The sequence below is a fragment of the Notolabrus celidotus genome, chromosome 9 (assembly GCF_009762535.1).
Source record: "Notolabrus celidotus isolate fNotCel1 chromosome 9, fNotCel1.pri, whole genome shotgun sequence".
NCBI classification, from domain to species: Eukaryota; Metazoa; Chordata; class Actinopteri; order Labriformes; family Labridae; genus Notolabrus; species Notolabrus celidotus.
In genome coordinates this window covers 10,138,929-10,158,103 of record NC_048280.1, presented here as the reverse complement: position 1 = coordinate 10,158,103, position 19,175 = coordinate 10,138,929, and the positions used below count along the sequence as shown (strand labels likewise).

The following is a 19,175-nucleotide window of genomic DNA, read 5'->3' as shown; positions in this document are numbered from 1 at the left end:
TGTGACGTAACCCGTCTGTTCCTGAGAGCTGTTATGAAGCAAATTGACGGCGGGAGCCATATTGGAACGCAACCAGTCACAGTGTGACATAAAGAGGCGGAGTTTGAGCCTCCTAGTCAATAGCCGTGTGTTCCCGTCGGGGAGTCAAGTCAGCCATGTTCTTATTTGGGCAAAAACTCGTAAACTCGTATATCTTCTGAACTGTCGTGTTGGAAAAAATTCACCCCCCGTACAGTGTGTGCCGATAGAGAGATTAGCTACGTAGAACCAAGTCGTTTTTTGAACCAAGCTGTAAACATGTTTATTAATGCTGCAAAGATTGTCTTTTTCCCATTCATGTGTATGTGGTTTCCGGTGTTTCTGCAGCCAGCCTCAAGCGGATTCTCGATGAATTGCAGTTTATAACACTTCCGCATGGGCTTCATCGTTTGAGAGAGGAGGTTGCCGCTTGCTTAAAGCGTGAGAACGTCAGCTTTAGCAAGTATTACAATCGCTAAGCAGCAGGGATAGAGAAGTTTTAGATATCAGTATTCTCTGGAGTTGCTCTTTCTGATGAAGTCTGTCATTTACACAACTGTGCAACTGTTTACTGCGTGTCATGTTATCCTGAAGGAATGTGAGCGTTTAGTTGACTGGATGATCAAATGTTGTCACTCTCACTAGCTGGCACCAGATTTACTAGTGGGTTAATAAAACTATTGACATCTTTATTATTTTAGGCCTGAAATGCCGCTCATATGTTGTGTCCAAGCTGTGGTGCTGCCTCCTCTAACTAGCCAGGCTTGTGGCTCCAGTGCCATAATGCTATAATGCTCTACTGCCCAGATGCAATCAAGCACATATGACTGATAGCATCTCAAAGCGCAGTGTGGTTTGGCAGTATCTTGGTCTCGAAAATGGAGATAGTTGTATGTAAGCTGTCCAGTTCAATTGGTTTATAACCACTCAACTGCAGCTATGTGTAAAAAGCATAGACATATGGACGTTAGCCTTAGATGGGGACTGAGGACTGTTGGTGCTAACGCTAGCCGTCCTCAGTAAAACAAAATAAAGAATTGTTCGTCCTCTGTATTCTTATCTATCAAATTGATGGACAGCTTACAGGATTTTCCATCTTTGTTCTAAAAAATCTGTCAAGATAAGACATATTTGGTTAACTTGAGCTCTCTGGTCAGCAGTAAACAAACATTTGTGTCCTGTGTTAAAATGTCAAGTCTTTGAATATTCATGAAATCCAAACCTGTTTTTTTTTTTTTATACTCTTCATGGTTGGCAAAGCCCCTCTGAGCTTTCATATTCAGTGATATCTATCTTTGTAGTGGTTGTATTTTTTGCAACATTGTCAGTTGTTAAGTCTGCTAATGTCTCCTTGTATTCAAATGCTAACCTAAGATAACCCATAACCTGAGTTTGTCTGGCTGCACCGTAAACAAGTTATCTATTAGCCTCTCTTCAGCTTTTCTGAAACAAATAAAGTACTTCATTGTGTTCTGCTGCTTCCATGATTCAGCGACCTGGAATACTTAAACATACACAAAGATACCATCAGTACCCATAACTGTCTCTGGATCAACCAGCTCAGAAATCCTGAGGATTACAACTTGAGACTCTTAAGTTTTGCTGACTCATCCATCCAGCCCTTCCCTTCCAGGACTTTGACATTATGTTATCACCACATCTCACTTCCTCCTTTACTGCTGACATTACAAGGCCAACTATGTATGGCTGCAAGGGTTGTTAGTTTGTTTCATTTGTATACATAAAGCCACAGACAGTCTCCTTCAATTGATAAGGCAAAGGGTTGGTGGGACTTTTTCTTTCTCACTAGTCAGAGTCTGCTCAAAATGAGACATATCTTTTCATAGTTGTACTACTGTAGCGCTAAGAGGTCAATGCAACTCGAGAGCAGTTTAAGCAGTACAGTGTTTTCTTACAGAGTTTCCATACGTAAAGCTTGCTGAAGGAAGTTAAACCTCACAATAACACCATGTATGATCACCCTGCTGGTATGCATTTTCAACATGTTCTCTCTTCAGTTCTGCGAATGACAATATTTTTACATTCATCACTTTACAGATGAAAAAGAAAGTGGAACAGTTTGTATGCATGCTTTTTAAGTGATCAACTTGGAACACAAATTTGATAACACAGAGGAAGTGAGACAGAAAAACCTGTAAAAGCAAATGAATAAAACCTTCAGTACTTATAAAAGGGACACTGGTGTTACCTTTGGAACTTGTATCTCTATGAAAAGTACTCGAGGAAGAGAAAAGCTGTCTAACACTAAAAAAAAAAAAAGATAGAAGATGGAATTTGCAGTCTGTTTCTTGTGTAAACCAGTGGTTCTCTTTTCATCTACAACTATACGACTCTGGTTCTGTGGTTTTCTTTGCATCGTCTTTCTGATTTTTAATACCACCAAAACCAGTGTGCAACAATTTGTGACCCTCTTTGTGTGACGCTCTACAGCAACATTTTAAACAGGGAATATATCAAATGGCTGCCACAAACAGTCAGGTAGCAAAGCGTTCTCTGGGTGACAGTGGGATTAGTGCCGCAGGTTTTCTCTCAGGACCCGAGGAGTCGGGCCGCAGCTTGAGTAACTGGATTACAGGCCTTTTTCTCATTTCAAAGGGTTGTGAACTCAGCAGAGGTCTTGCAAGATGAAATCAAAGTGGCAGCTGAAATAGAAGGGAGAAAAACAACAAGAGTTTCTCGAAAGTCTCCTGGCTTGGACCTAGCAGCTAATGAGAGATGCAAAATCAATGATCTTTGCATGGCCGTGTCACCAGAGTCTTTTTAGAGAGGCCATGAATCCAAACAACAAAGACAAGGAGGAGGGATCATCTGGAGAGCTGAAATAACTGAGAAACACTAAAAATTCTGATTCACAGTGAAAAACAAACAGCAACACACCTCTTTTTATAACCACCTCTTCACAAATGTGCGCCTATAAGCAATGGCAGCGGCACAGAGGGGAGTCGAGGTGGAGCCCATTCCATCCAGTACCCTGTGGTAACTTTAGGGGATTATTTCCAAATCCTTTCAAATGAACTTTCCATCTCAGTGCCTCCTCCTCCGTCTCAGCCATTCCAACTGTCCAACCATTTCTACATCACTTTCTGCACAAGCTCGCACGGCGCCGGGGCCAAAACAAAATGCCTGTGAGAAATATGGTGAGTGCACATCAGGAGGACGGAGGCCTGAGAGGCTCAAATATTTGGTATGCACTTTTCAGTCAGTCAAAATAAGTCCATAGAGGTAACTCCTTCACATCATGCATAGAATGTATCTTCACAACTTTGGGAAAATCAATGGCAGGAAACTTGATGCCTCATATCTTGTTTACAAACAAAACAAGATATATTTTCAGGCCTCAGAGTTCCTAGAGAAGTGCTGAAACACGGATGTATGTCATTGTTTTTTTGTTTTTATTAAGGATATTTTTTTTTAAAGCAACCAAGTTCCAGCTGAGTGGGTTCCATATAGATTTTCCATTTACCTCTGCATGAAAAACACAACCCCAACTGGTGCCAAGACTTAAGTGAAAACACCGCCAGGAAAAGTAGGGCTAAGGTCAAAGATTCCAGGTTGTCAAATCCCCTTAAGAGTAATTTATAAGTCCTGTAATTACACATGGCAACTTCACTTATTCAGCCTTCATCAACTTATTTGTTTTTTTTAAGGCAGAAAAATAAGAAATTCAAATACACAACAAATTACTGAGGTTATTACAGATTTCATAACAAGCAGTCTGCACTGAGCGATAAAGCTCCAGCATGAGAGGTTGGGAGCGCTGCACCTTTGTAAACATTGTGCTGTGATATGCACAGGGTGACGGGGTGAAGTGATCTGCATGGGGTGAAGTGTGGGCCGTTTTGTTCAGGAGGCCAAAGAAACAGAGCTCTGAAGTGAACTGAGCTCACTGAAGCAAAGTCGATGGCAGAGATACCTTACACACGCTCAAAGAGCTGGAACACAAACAGCCACAGTTTGTAAATTAAACCCAGAACCACCCCCCTCCAATACACTCACACAACACACACACAAGACACACTGAACTGTGTGTATGTGGGGGAATAGAGGAACATACTTTTGCTGCAGTATGCTGTTGAAAATGTCTTTTTTGTTGCTGCTACACATATAAATTCTGACTAGATCTAACCAAAATTACTGAAAACTTTAGTTTATATTTTTAACTCCTAACAATAATTCAAAACTTGCCTTGTAAGCACCTCACAAATGATTTTACTCTACCACTCATTTCCATTTTTTATCCGAGTAGGCCAGTTTTGTGAGATTTTCTTGCACCTCATTCATCCATTCAAACACTGTGCATTATTATAGCCTAATCAACGCATGCTGCGCCTTTTCCAAGTGCTGAAACTGCTCGAACAAATGCGAGAGGCAAAAGAAAGAAGGGGAGGAGGAGGTGGTGGAGGAGGGGAGGAGGAGCGGCCGGGCAGCAGAGCTTTTTTCCTGCTGGAAAACTTCATGCACGGAGAACTGCATACTCACTGCAAAACACTCTACTCTGGGTGTTTTATTAAAGGGGACACATTTCAGCAAATAAATGACCTCTTCAATTTATGTGCAGGAAAGATAATCAGATTAATGTTTCTTTTTTCACTTAGATTTTTAAGACTTCAAAACTTTAAATGAAAAGTTTTAAAATATGTTTCATTCTGTGAACCTTTAGTCTTTTGGGGGATTTTTCTTAAGCAAATAAAAAGTAATGATCACTGAAAAGACAAATGCTGGTAGAAAAGATAGGTCAGCGAAAACACAGGGGATGTTCAGAGGGCTCAACATCAAACATCCCTCTCCACTGGGCCTGTCATGTGTTTTCTTCTTCTTCTTCTTCTCCTCTTGCAGAGAAATGTTTGAGACCCAAGCGGCAGCAGATCGTTCCCACATGCTTCCCCGCCGCTCGGCTCTCCAGAGGTGTCAAGCCAGCCTGAAAGAATGAAGTGCCTCCCTATTGTGCTACCCAACTATTATGTGCTTAACATTTCCATGACAAAGATGCCACTCGACTTCTCCTCCATCCATTCAGCTGGAGGGCCCTTGTCCCCCCTCTAATAAAACATTTTGCAGCCAATCATTGATTTAAAGCTCCTTGAAGGAAAGCAGAGAGAGGGGTGGCATGATCTGCAATATCTCTGGAAAATTATATTCATAACAACACACATAATTTTCATTCACAGCTGCATAAATTATGAGGTATATCAAAACATATATAATAGAAGCTTCAAATTCAAGCCAGTTATAGAAGAGTTAATTAATGAGAAAGAGGCCTTACTTGAAAAAATATTTTTGAAAATAAATATAACATCAAAGCTACTAATGTCTTAAGCAAAGTTATTTTGCTTCTTTACATTACATGTTTGTAATTGTTAGTGAACACTGAAAAAAAGATCAGTATTTTACTACACTCTGGATCTGAATATTAAAACAAAGTGCACACACAAAAGAAAAACAGTCTTTCCTTTAACAGCCTTTACGTTGTGATACTGAGGAGCAGCGGTTGTTGGGGGTGCAGGGGTAGCGTGCAGGGGGGTTGGGTGGGATGGGAGGTGTTTTGTTGATTTATGGTGCCAGTTGCTTTTGACAACAGCCAGCTAAATCAAGACATAGCAGGTCATTAGGCTATCAGTCAACAGTGGAAGCAAGCCTGCGTTTTAAAGGAGTCGTTGTATACCCTAATGTCGTCACACAGACAGGACTGTAACAGTCTATATGTTTGTTAAACAGCTGTATTTAGAAGGAGAGATCTGTGGGACAAACAACCTTTACATAAATACAGATTATGTCTCTCTCTCTCTCTGTCACACAAACACAAATTAATGTTTCTTTGAATCAGTGATGCAACAGGTTTTATATGCTCTAATGACTTAATCTAATCAGTTTTATAGAAGCTTAACTCTGGAGCATGGCCCGTATACTGTATAGCACATTCAGTGTAACATTATTGATTATAATAAGTTGCTTTTATTTACAAGTTATTTTGTTAATGCACATTTATGAAAAAGTTTGTCATTCTTCAAAGAAGAAACAGTTTCCCTCACTTCTTCTAATGTAAATATTTTTTGCAACCTGACTGAATTGAAACAAGTTGACTAAACAATGTTATTTAAAAGAGGGATAACAAGCCTTTTATTAAGTTAAGCACTTATTTTGATTTGAAATGAGCACAGTGTATACATGTTTGATCAGTAATCATAAGCAAGTATTTTATACTAGCTACAAGGTGAACTATTTTGAGTACATCTTTTGAATTTATTGTGAAACACTATTTTGGATCCAAGTTAAGTCACAAAATTAGGAAGTGAAATAAATAAGCCACAGGCAGGGATGATATCTTCAAGTTTCCTTTATGCCTTCTATAAAAGTATATCATTAAGGCAATCATACAGTGGATTTAGACATTTCTTTCTCTAGGCTATACACAGTGAATAAATCATCTCTTAGCCTCAAACATAGAGGATTCTCTGAAAAAATCTATATAGGCTATACACATATATACAATGCACAGTATCTTTGAAGAGAATACAGTCAAAAATAAGTTCCCTTTAAAGCTGGAATTCAGTCTTTTATTCACATGATGAACATTTGGATGTAACTAGGTGGCATGTAATAAATTACTGTTTCATTTGTCCTCCTCGTCTATTTACAAGCTCAGAGATTCCAGCATTAAATACTTGTAAATCTGATCAGCCTGATGCCAGGTGGCAACAGAGTCATATAAAAATAGTTCATATCTTTAAAAAAAAAAATGGCAGTGCACAGCATTTACTGATTAAAGTTTGCATTGTTACCAAAACAAGCTGGCTTTACAGTCTCTGTCCTGACAGCTTCACTATCAGAGTCTGTGGCTGAGAAAAAGGAGACAATCTAATTTAGCTTATCACATAAGCAAAGCGTGTGGAGAGCCGTGAAGTGTTGTGGTTTGATAAGAGAAGCAGCCTGCAGCTCAGGCACTTTAAAAATATCTTTCTAGTGTCATTTGCATAGAAAATATCCTGATTTGTTTCCTTCAGCGTCTAAAAGTCTGTATTCAAAGCCTCAAATCGGCCATCCTTTAGTCTCTGAGGCTCTGAACTTTCTCAAAAGAAGCAGGTCAATGAGTGACAAAAGTTTAGATAGCCTTTTATCCGGACAATAGTCAGGGCAGATTATGAACCCGAGGACTAAATGAGGGGCAATAGAACCAAAATGGATGCCAACAGGGTCAAAACACAGTGGGCTTTAGCGGGGAGAGGGGCTCCGCTCTCCGGCTCCTCCACGTAGTCCTGATCCAAAGGGTCTTCTTCGTCATCTGGATCCTGGCCGTATTCGGACCCGCTGCCCTCGTCACTGACCGGAGTGTCGAAGCAGAGCACCTTCATGCTGCTCTTCACGAACTCACAGATGGCCCTCTCCGTGCCGTCACACATGCAAGTGTCCAATTGCTGACCTTTGGGGATTTTACGCATATTCGCGATCACATTCCGGCATGCGTTGGTGCAGATTGCCCCGCTGAAAAGTTTCCCGCAGTGGTTCAGATAATCGTGCATGGCGGAGCTGCACGGCTGGTCCCTCTCGCACTGGCGTCGAGCCTCCGTGCAGCCCGTGCTGGTAGTCCTGGGCAGGCACGGCTCGATGGCCCGCTTGGTGCTCGTGCACACTGGATCGTGGGCGCAGCTGCAGTCCTCCAGAGCCGGCCCGCTTTTGGTCAGATTGAGCTGCACAAGCGAAGAGATGCAGTGGCTTGGACACTTCTTTCTATCACCGTTCAGCACGGGGCCGCATGCGCGCGTGTAGTGTTCGTACGCGTAATTGCACTCGGGCTCGGCTTGGCAGTTCATGATGGCTTGCCAGCATATCAGCCTCCGACCGTGGGACGGTGAGGCCACGGAAAAGTAGCCTAAAAACAAAAGCACCATTACAAGAGGCCAAATGGGTCTACAGACGCTCCGTGCCAGTGCGCCAGAGCTTGCCATTGTTCTGGCTGCAAGGAAGGTAAATATCAGAGAAGTGTCATATGTGAAACTTCTACTGCACTTCCATGGATCTTCACTGGAGAGTCTTATTTATTCCGGGGCAGATGGTGCGTGATAGGCCCGTGTGTGGGCGTTCAACAGGCTGGCACTGCGCGGTGTAATCCCGGCTCCATAAACCCGTCAACGCTGATCCATTTGAGCCGGATTCTTCCGCGAATATCCCGCTATCCATACATGATTGCGCTGAAAACTGAAATACGAACTCACAGGAGTAAAAGAGACACCGAAAGAAAAGTTCTCCACAAGTTTCGGAGAGTTTCTGCAGCGTCTCATTCCATCGCAGTGAATCTCAGTTCTTGCAACAAACTGCCTCCAGCTCGAGGATTCCGAGTCTCTCCCTCTCTGCTAGCGGATCTCAAACCAAAAAAGAAGGAGCCGGACAAGTCCCGAGAGCCCTTTGCTGAACTGAGTGTGATCCTTTAGCAGTCCTTGTGCGCACGGGAGTGCAAACAAACAGTGCATGGAGAAAAACAACAACCCTTGTGGGTCGCAAAGTGGTCCTCTACTCTCTCCCCTTTGAGCATTTGTCTTTCTGTTCCTCAGCCCCCTCTCCACACATCAGAGAGGTGAGCTCATTGGTTGGCCACTTGTTGTGGGTTTTACGTAGTGAGGGGCGGGAGTTCAGGGTGGGAGGAAGATGGGTTTGGGAAATACGAGGTGAGATGGGATGGATGTGTTTAAAAGAAGATTTAGGATAGAGGGCAGTGCTCTTCTTTTATCATCATGGGTACGACTTTTGTAAAACTTTAAGGCCCAAGATCTGGAAAATCACATTTTAAAACCGATAAGGGCATTTCAAAGGAAAAACAAGAGTTTTATGAACCAATTTTTTATAATTTGACTTAAATATTTTGTATAATTGCATGATGTATAATGATAAATCTTAGGGGGTTAATTTGAATGGCTTGAGGAGGGTTAGTAAATATGGAAGGAAAAAAAACAACGTGGTTAAATAAAGATAAAGTTAATAAAAACTACTAAAAACTTCAAGACCCTGCTCCTAGCATCTTTAAAAAATTTGTTAACATCAGACCAAAATTTTTTGAGGCAAGCATTCATTATTTTTTGCACCCCTTTCCAAACACCAAGCTCTATTTGATCCTAAATTGATGGGGAATACTACTTCAGTCTTCTTGTTTTCACTCTGAGAAATACATACGTGATTTTTTAATCCTAGGGTTGTTTGTTAAAATGAACCCAAATTGTAATTTCTCGTTTATATGTCCAAATAAGTAACAATCACCTGCTCAGGATCACATCATTTCATGTGCAATCCTGCATAAAATATCATGACAACTCCCACATTACACTGACACTAATAAAAGTTACATCAGCTCTATCAAACTTGCTTCTGTAATGTTGTTCCCTGACTATCATTTTAGTAACAACTCTGCCTGAGTACGTTTTCAAGTGTCTGCACTTTTCTGTGTGTTAACATTTGAAGCACTTAGCTGTTGATCACCATTAGACCAAAACAATAACTCAGACTTCTTACTGTAATACTCAGTAGATAATGGATAATGATGCTGTGACAACACTTCTGTACAGTAACAAATTGAGCTCAACAGCTTCACGCTCGCACTGCTCATGATGTGTGCAGCATCTTCACTCATAATTGGATCATCCTCATCCTGTTAACTCTTCCCCAGCAGAGCAGTTGATCACAAATTAATTGTGGTAGAAGAGAGCACCCCATGATCATCATCGTCATTTAATATAATCACTCATTAAGGCTAACTCCCCTCTTATTGTTGCACTTCATCACACACTGTCAAATGTTAAACTGCTGAATCAGAGCACTGGCACTTTCTCTCTGCAGCTTCTTGCCTTAACATGTGATCAAATATTAATACTGCTCATGTAAGTCATATTAATACTAGACCTGTAGTTCTGAACCTGCAGTGACTTCAATTTGCTAAGTTGCATTTGATAAAATGTCAGAAATGTAGCAGGTTGAAAGAGAAGCTGAAGCTTTCACATTTAATTTCCCCCAGCTTGTGAATCAAAATATCAGGACACAGCCTCGCTGGTTGGTCAACAGTGGCTGAAACCATCTAGATTTCTCTGAGTACTGGCAGTGCATTATCATTGAATCTGCCCCTGTAACACCAGCATCTGAGGTAACAGGATCAAGGAGCAGGCAGGGGGAACAGCGCCTCATAAGTCTATTTCTCAGTGTGTATGTGTGTGTGTGTGTGTGTGTGTGTGTGTGTGTGTGTGTGTGTGTGTGTGTGTGTGTGTGTGTGTGTGTGTGTGTGTGTGTGTGTGTGTGTGTGTGTTTGTGTGCGTGTGCGTGTGTGTGTGTAGATCCACCTATCTGAATATTTCTGACATCGTTTTTCCTCTGTGCTTTGGCCTTATGTCCTAAAGTAAACAGATTTTAGGTCACTGAAAATAGGGGCAGATTTCTAAAAAAAACTGTATTTGTGTGGACAGCAAAATGAAAAGTTTTGAAAAATGCCCACGTCATTATCTGAACTTGCGCATGGCAACCGTTGCCTCTACGTATAGTGAATGAGCCAAGATGGCCAGTTAACACTTAATGTCTTCTTAGTACTGTTATTTTGTATTTCCCTGGAAAATAATTTGAACAAAAAAAAACAGGAAAAAGTGAGACACCAGAGAAAATTTGAATATTTATTCAGTGGAAATGATTTTATTCTTATGTTGCCAGTTTTGAAACAGTTATAAACATATTCATCAGGATGTAAACATGTCTCAAGTTTGAATCAGTTTTGTGAAGTTTGCTTTACAGAAAGAGTTTTTGCAGTTTTGTCTGTATAAATTGGTTGAAACCACAAAAAGTAAAGTAACATGAAATATAATTAAATAAATTCAATTCAATTCAATTCAATTCAATGCAATTCAATTATTGAACCTCAATTAGGGCTGCACTTAACAGTAACTTTCATTATGACCATTCCCTCAATTTGAACCTGAATTGTGTGGTCTAAAAATGCCAGAAAACCCAGCTGAAGATGACATTTGCATATTTTACTGTCCTATGTTGGCAGAGCAATGACCCAAAGCTCAAAGATGTTCAGATTATTCTGATAAAACAACAAACAGGGTTCCCATGCGTCCTGGAAAACCTGGAAAACCTGGAAAACAGTTTCCAGTTCTGGAAAACACCTGGAAAATGGGAGAAAAAGTCAAATGTCCTGGAAAATCACAAATAGTCCTGGAAAATTATTCCAACATGGCTGCATGTGACCTGACCCTATTAACAAAACACATCCCCATTCATTGAAGTTGAGTGCACGCTGTGCTGGAAAAGACAGCGACACTGCACAACTTTTTTCACATCTTTTCTTCTTCACTTTATAATCATGCATTCACAGAAAACGAGGGTATATTGTTTATGTTTTATGGTACATTTGGCTCAATTAACGTACTCTAGCTCAGTTGTTCTCAAAGTGGGGTCCTGGGACCCCTGGGGGTCCGCAAACCATAGCGTGGGGGTCTGTGAAATAATTTGAATACATTTCTAATAAATTATAAAATTGTGTTGTGTCATTACAAAACAGCATATACACCATTGTTATGATACCATTTGGTGCCTGAAGGGATATGTGAGTCTTGCTCCTGTTAATTTTCTGAAAGCATTTAAGATCAATTACTTGAAAAGTATAAATGCTGTCATGTTGAGTCCACAAGGAATGAAATGACCCTCTGTTTTAAAGGATACAAGTGGGATTTACTTGATTCAAATTGAAGTGTTATCTGTTTATCACTATGGTACAGGTCTGAAGTATTTACATTGATACGCTTTACAATACAAAAAGTTACAAGGGCATCTAAGAGTGTAAATGGTAGTAAGCATGTGCTTTAGTGATGGGAAGTTGGGCTCTTTACAGAGAGCTGGCTCTTTTGACTCGGCTCCCAAAGAAGAGCCGGCTCTTTCGACTCCTGAACGGCTCTTCATTTAGGATCTTTTGTAGCCGTATGTTTTACCTTAACTTTACAAAAAATAATGGTTTGTGTTGAAAACCCTTTAACAGTGTTTTTATGAGAAGACTTATAATTGCCCAATTGTGTGCATTTATTCTGTTACAAAATCATTCTCACCCTGATCCTAGGGTTATGATTAGGGTTAGGGTTAGGGTTTTGATTAGGGTTAGGGTTAGGGTTAGGGTTGGGTTAGGGTTAGGGTTGTGATTAGGGTTAGGGTTATGATTAGGGTTAGGGTTAGGATTAGGGTTGTGATTAGGGTTAGGGTTAGGGTTGTGATGAGGGTTAGGATTAGGGTTGTGATTAGGGTTAGGGTTGTGATTAGGGTTAGGGTTGTGATTAGGGTTAGGGTTGTGGTTATGGTTAGGGTTAGGGTTGTGATTAGGGTTAGGGTTAGGGTTGTGATTAGGGTTAGGGTTAGGGTTGTGACTAGGTTTAGGGTTAGGGTTGTGATTAGGGTTAGGGCTAGGGTTGTGATTAGGGTTAGGGTTGTGATTAGGGTTAGGGTTGTGATTAGAGTTAGGGTTAGGGTTGTGATTAGGGTTAGGGTTAGGGTTAGGGTTGTGATTAGGGTTAGGGTTAGGGTTGTGATTAGGGTTAGGGTTAGGGTTGTGATTAGGGTTAGGGTTGTGATTAGGGTTAGGATTAGGGTTAGGGTTAGGGTTAGGGTTGCGATTAGGGTTAGGATTAGGGTTAGGGTTAGGATTAGGGTTAGGGTTGTGATTAGGGTTAGGGTTAGGATTAGGGTTAGGGTTGTGATTAGGGTTAGGGTTATGATTAGGGTTAGGGTTGTGATTAGGGTAAGGGTTAGGGTTAGGGTTGTGATTAGGGTTAGGGTTAGGATTAGGGTTAGGGTTAGGGTTGCGATTAGGGTTAGGATTAGGGTTAGGGTTAGGATTAGGGTTAGGGTTGTGATTAGGGTTAGGGTTAGGATTAGGGTTAGGGTTGTGATTAGGGTTAGGGTTATGATTAGGGTTAGGGTTGTGATTAGGGTTAGGGTTAGGGTTGCGATTAGGGTTAGGATTAGGGTTAGGGTTAGGATTAGGGTTAGGGTTAGGGTTAGGGTTGCGATTAGGGTTAGGATTAGGGTTAGGGTTAGGATTAGGGTTAGGGTTGTGATTAGGGTTAGGGTTAGGATTAGGGTTAGGGTTGTGATTAGGGTTAGGGTTATGATTAGGGTTAGGGTTGTGATTAGGGTAAGGGTTAGGGTTAGGGTTGTGATTAGGGTTAGGGTTAGGATTAGGGTTAGGGTTGTGATTAGGGTTAGGGTTAGGGTTAGGGTTGTGATTAGGGTTAGGATTAGGGTTAGGGTTAGGGTTGTGATTAGGGTTAGGATTAGGGTTAGGGTTAGGGTTGTGATTAGGGTTAGGGTTAGGGTTAGGGTTAGGATTAGGGTTAGGGTTGTGATTAGGGTTAGGGTTAGGATTAGGGTTAGGGTTGTGATTAGGGTTAGGGTTATGATTAGGGTTAGGGTTAGGGTTGTGATTAGGGTTAGGGTTAGGGTTGTGATTAGGGTAAGGGTTAGGATTAGGGTTAGGGTTGTGATTAGGGTTAGGGTTAGGGTTAGGGTTAGGGTTAGGGTTGTGATTAGGGTTAGGGTTAGGGTTGTGATTAGGGTTAGGGTTAGGATTAGGGTTAGGGTTGTGATTAGGGTTAGGGTTATGATTAGGGTTAGGGTTAGGGTTGTGATTAGGGTTAGGGTTAGGATTAGGGTTAGGGTTGTGATTAGGGTTAGGGTTATGATTAGGGTTAGGGTTGTGATTAGGGTAAGGGTTAGGGTTAGGGTTGTGATTAGGGTTAGGGTTAGGATTAGGGTTAGGGTTGTGATTAGGGTTAGGGTTAGGGTTAGGGTTGTGATTAGGGTTAGGATTAGGGTTAGGGTTAGGGTTGTGATTAGGGTTAGGATTAGGGTTAGGGTTAGGGTTGTGATTAGGGTTAGGGTTAGGGTTAGGGTTAGGATTAGGGTTAGGGTTGTGATTAGGGTTAGGGTTAGGATTAGGGTTAGGGTTGTGATTAGGGTTAGGGTTATGATTAGGGTTAGGGTTAGGGTTGTGATTAGGGTTAGGGTTAGGGTTGTGATTAGGGTAAGGGTTAGGATTAGGGTTAGGGTTGTGATTAGGGTTAGGGTTAGGGTTAGGGCTGTGATTAGGGTTAGGGTTAGGGTTGTGATTAGGGTTAGGGTTAGGGTTGTGATTAGGGTTAGGGTTAGGATTAGGGTTAGGGTTGTGATTAGGGTTAGGGTTATGATTAGGGTTAGGGTTAGGGTTGTGATTAGGGTTAGGGTTAGGGTTGTGATTAGGGTAAGGGTTAGGATTAGGGTTAGGGTTGTGATTAGGGTTAGGGTTAGGGTTGTGATTAGGGTAAGGGTTAGGATTAGGGTTAGGGTTGTGATTAGGGTTAGGGTTAGGGTTAGGGTTGTGATTAGGGTTAGGGTTAGGGTTAGGGTTGTGATTAGGGTTAGGGTTAGGGTTGTGATTAGGGTTAGGGTTAGGATTAGGGTTGTGATTAGGGTTAGGGTTGTGATTAGGGTTAGGGTTGTGATTAGGGTTAGGGTTAGGGTTAGGGTTGTGATTAGGGTTAGGGTTGGGGTTATGATTAGGGTTAGGGTTAGGGTTAGGATTAGGGTTAGGGTTAGGATTAGGGTTGTGATTAGGGTTAGGGTTAGGGTTATGATTAGGGTTAGGGTTAGGGTTAGGATTAGGGTTAGGGTTAGGATTAGGGTTGTGATTAGGGTTAGGGTTAGGGTTAGGGTTAGAAACAGAACTTAAGTTAAGTATACAGAACCAGAACCAAACTCATTCAAACAGAACCAGACTCAAACTCAAACAGAACCAGACTCAAACTCAACCAGAACCGAACCGGAACCGAACCGGAACCGAACCAGAACCGAACCAGAACCGAACCAGACCCGAACCAGAACCGAACCAGAACCGTACCAGAACTGAACCGGAACCGAACTGGAAAAGAACCAGAACCGAACCAGAACCGTACCAGGACCAAACCAGAACCGAACCAGACTTGAACCAGAACCAAACCAGAACCAAACCAGAACCGAACCAGAACTGAACCAGAACCATACCAGAACTGAACCAGAACCGAACCGGAACCGAACCAGAACCATACCAGAACCGAACCAGAACCGAACCAGAACCGAACCAGAACCGAACCAGACTTGAACCAGAATCGAACTAGAACAGAACCGAACCAGAACCATACCAGAACAGAACCAGAAACGAACCAGAACCGAACTCAAGCAAACTGAACCAAAACCAGAACCAAACTCAAGCAAACAGAACCAGAACCAAACTCAAGCAAACAGAACCAGAACCAAACTCAAGCAAACAGAACCAGAACCAAACTCGAGCAAACAGAACCAGAACCAGAACCAACTCAGGTAAACAGAAACAGAACCAACTCAAGCAAACAGAACCAGAACCAAACTCAAGGAACAGAACCAGAACCAAACTGGATCAAACATTATTAATTATTAATGGCCGCATGGCCGCCATGCTGACCAATCAAAACAAAGTTCTGCTGTGAGCAGAGCTGGGGCTGAGCACTGAGAGAGCTAAGCAGGGAAAGGAACAAACTGGGAGCCGGCTCTCTCTGGATGTGAGCCGGCTCTTCTGATCCACTGTAAAGCATCGACTCTCAGAGCTGCAGCTTTTGATCATGACACATCACTAATGTGTTTAATCTGTGTTACAATTATGAGGGGGTCCTTGGACAGTTTTCTCACCTGTAAGGGGTCCCTGGTTCCAAACAGTTGGAGAACCCCTGCTGTAGCTAGTAGGAGTGCAAACTCCCGATAGTGAAAACAAATGGAACAAAGCGACACAGCTGCACAGAAACTCCACGCTGTAGACATCGCTGATCATAATAGACATCGCCACGCAGGAAGACAGTTTACATTTTTTTAAATCTCTGAGAGATCTTCAAATACAGAGTGCGTCTTTACACCGCTGAGATTTTTTCAGTTTACGGTAACTCAAATAAAAAACATGACATTTGCTTTGTTTTATATCAACCACTTAGTAGGATGAATATCAGGATTAAGCAGGTATATTTTGAGTCTGAGTTGAGTTGAGAAACATTTGTGGCCATTTTTGTCATTCAATTCTATTTAGGTCATTATTGCACTGATCCTCTGATCATTATTATTTAATCATTTCAGTAAGGAAGCTTCCTGATTCCTTTGCTGGCTCTTTTGTTTTCTTCTTTGCTCATTTTATATTTTTTTGAGAAAAGAGAAAGCTGAGATGTTGGCCATCATTGTTACTTGGTTGCACTAATAAAGTGAAGTGCTGTACATCTGTGGTTGCATTATTCTATTATCATTTGCCATCATTTTTAAGCATGTAAGAGATGATTTCATTGATAGCCATAGACTACATGTCTTTCAATGTAGACTTCCACTGAGAGGAACATATTAAACTATTTAGGAACTAAATTAGGAACTAAATTTAGACGGTCATACCAGCTTGATCATCACTGAAAATGTCCTGGAAAATGATCTCTGGAAAAGAGTGGGAACCATGAACAAAAAGTAGCAAATATGTATTAAGAAGCTAAGAACGTTTTTTGTTTAAGGATTGTATCAAAGACACTATCAAGATTATTAAGGCTATATCTTTCTGTTAACCTACAGTTAAAAACTATTTCAGCACTGATTATTATGTGTGTTGTTATTGGTACAGATTAGTTTAAGTTTAGCTCAAATGCAGATACTAACTGTTTCAAATTATCGCTGCCAACATTAGTGTACCTCTTCATTTCATATTAATGGCTGTTATTTACATCACAAACTTTAGAATTTGACATTTCAGTTTTTTCACTGATCATCAAAAGGTCAACACAAAAATGAAAACTGTGTTTGTTTGAGAAAGTTGACAGCTTCTTTCTAAGAGATTATACCTGCCTGGACCTCATCATTAAACTGACACATGAGTGTGTGTGTGTGTGTGTGTGTGTGTGTGTGTGTGTGTGTGTGTGTGTGTGTGTGTGTGTGTGTGTGTGTGTGTGTGTGTGTGTGTGTGTGTGTGTGTGTGTGTGTGTGTGAGTGTGTGTGTGGGTGTGAGTAAAATGATAGCCCACATGTTGACACATGAGCGAGAGGAGGCAGTTTAGCTCTTGGGGCTTGATGTGGATGAGGGAGCTGGGGAAGGAGAGCAGCGAGGGCACAAAGGCTGTTTGTGTTTCAAACAGCATTCTGATCTCAGGAATGTACCTTTAGGCCACAGCCGTGAGCTCCCCGCTGCAAACAATGCACTCAATGTCAGTTACGGCTGGCTAGCACAGACGCTGCTGGCGCTACTCCAAGGTCCCAACTCGTCGAGAATGATGGATACCGGGAACCAGATACCTCAGGAGACCTTCTGCTGCAGAGACAGAAAGAGAGCTTCCACAAAAGATTCCCAAACACCAACACATCTATTGTTTCAAGTGCTTTTAGCACAACTGTAACATAAACCAGGCAATTCAAATAGAGAATTCATCCATCTTTTGGTATTAGTGTAAATAAGAAATCAATTTTACTTTCAGAGCCCATAACAGTTTGCATAATTTGCAATTGATTTAACCTAAGACTTCTTGGAGATTTTAAGTCGTTAAAAAGTCATCAGCTTCAGAGAACATCTTAAAACACAGATGGAAAAAAGCTGATCAAATGATCCGACACTTTTGTCTTTGCCAACAGCTGTACTTGTAAACCAGATGTGCTGCTCTGAGAGCTGGGTGTCGTTACTTTGAGGGCTCCATTAAACCTCAGATCTTCCCGCAACAGTCCAATTAAGGGACAAACATCATATGAAAACCATCCCCACTGGTGCTCAAGACACTGAGGGCTGTAAGGCTCTGATATGTTTTAAAAAGAACATCAAAGTTAGGTCCACTGAAATAAAATGTACTTTTATTTTGTACAGACCCCAAGAATTGTCACAGTGCAAAGAGTCAAAACTAAGAGAGTGCAGGTTTGTCTTATTTCCAGTAAAAATACCCCATTAGACTTTATTTAAGCCACATTCACCTGACAAGTCCAAATAAATGTCTTATTTTAAGATACTACAAACTAAAAGGACTGAAGTGCTTGTGATGAGAAAAAAGTCTGACAATGGGGTTAAGAAAATGTACTTGTCAAGTTTCTTGAAATAAGAATAATGTCATGAAACATGATATGTTACTCCATTTTCAGATTTTGTTGTACTCATTAAGAGCAAATTATGTCTCATTTTTAGGTTTGTAATATATTGAAATAAGACATTAATCTGGACTTGCCACAAATGACTTATTGGAGTAAATATAAGCCACATTCAGCTGACAAGAAATAAGACAATAACACTTCTTAGTTTTGAGTCTTTGCAGCATGAGAGGTGTTATGCTAAGACTTCTAAGTTCTGAGGTTATGATGCACAAAAACACTCAAATCTCATCAAATGTATCTGTTTAAATTGTAGTCAAAATATCTCATTACACTCAATAGAAGCCACACTGACCTGAAAAGTCAAAAGTATACTTTCTTACAAGATATCAAGAGCCAAGAAGGACTTATGTGATTAGAACTATTAAATATGGTTGCCAATGAAACAAACAAAATTACCTTGATACATTTCTTGAAATGTTATAATATCTTAAAGTAACATCTTATATGTTATATCTCAAATTGTCAGATCACCATGGCTTGTGTTAAATGTAATGAAATATTTTAAGTATGCCAATACTCTGATTAAGATTTGAGTTTTTGCAGTGTATGAGCAGTTTATTTTTGTTTACTTTATTTGACTTAAAGCTGAATTTCACAGTGACTAGATCTCAAAAAGGGTCAAAATGAAAACTGCAGAATCATGTCTATACATCATATTCTCTAGGGACATATTCTTTACTGTCAAATAAAAGGCCAACAAAAAAGAGGTTATTACACTTGACAGAATAAAAAAAAGCTAGCATAAGCCTATCAGCTTACTTCAATGATATAACTACGTTTTACCTTTGTAATCATTGTTAACTAACAAAGTGGATGTATTTCAATACAAGACTTGTGCAAGTACATGTATTGGATTTATACCTAAAGAACAAGTTTGTTACTTGAAGTATACGTTTGAAAAGTAAACTGATTGTTTGGTTAAAGCTTTTATTTCTGATAATACCTTGCCCACAAGTCTAGATTACTCACCTAAATACATAGGT

The 19,175-nt window shown here is 40.8% G+C and overlaps 1 protein-coding gene and 1 long non-coding RNA gene across 3 annotated transcripts in view; both read right to left on the bottom strand.

Moving 5' to 3' along the window:
* Positions 1-6,355: 6,355 nt before the first annotated feature.
* On the bottom strand, positions 6,356-8,596 carry gas1a (growth arrest-specific 1a). The gene has a single exon (XM_034692859.1). The coding sequence runs from the start codon at positions 7,980-7,982 to the stop codon at positions 7,191-7,193; it is 792 nt and encodes a 263-aa protein (XP_034548750.1). The 5' UTR covers positions 7,983-8,596; the 3' UTR covers positions 6,356-7,190.
* A 2,069-nt stretch (positions 8,597-10,665) lies between these two features.
* The window catches only part of LOC117819470, a 66,966-nt gene continuing 58,456 nt past the window's right edge, over positions 10,666-19,175 (bottom strand). For both annotated transcript variants that reach the window (XR_004632554.1, XR_004632555.1), the window contains 2 exons: positions 17,221-17,371; positions 10,666-11,174 (listed from right to left, as the gene is read on the bottom strand). This is a non-coding gene — a long non-coding RNA (uncharacterized LOC117819470). The remainder of the gene's footprint in view (positions 11,175-17,220; positions 17,372-19,175) is intronic.

What these genes read in the sequence shown, in the direction of transcription:
- gas1a (XM_034692859.1), bottom strand. Translation starts at nt 7,982, where the DNA reads ATGGCAAGCTCTGGCGCACTGGCACGGAGCGTCTGTAGACCCATTTGG.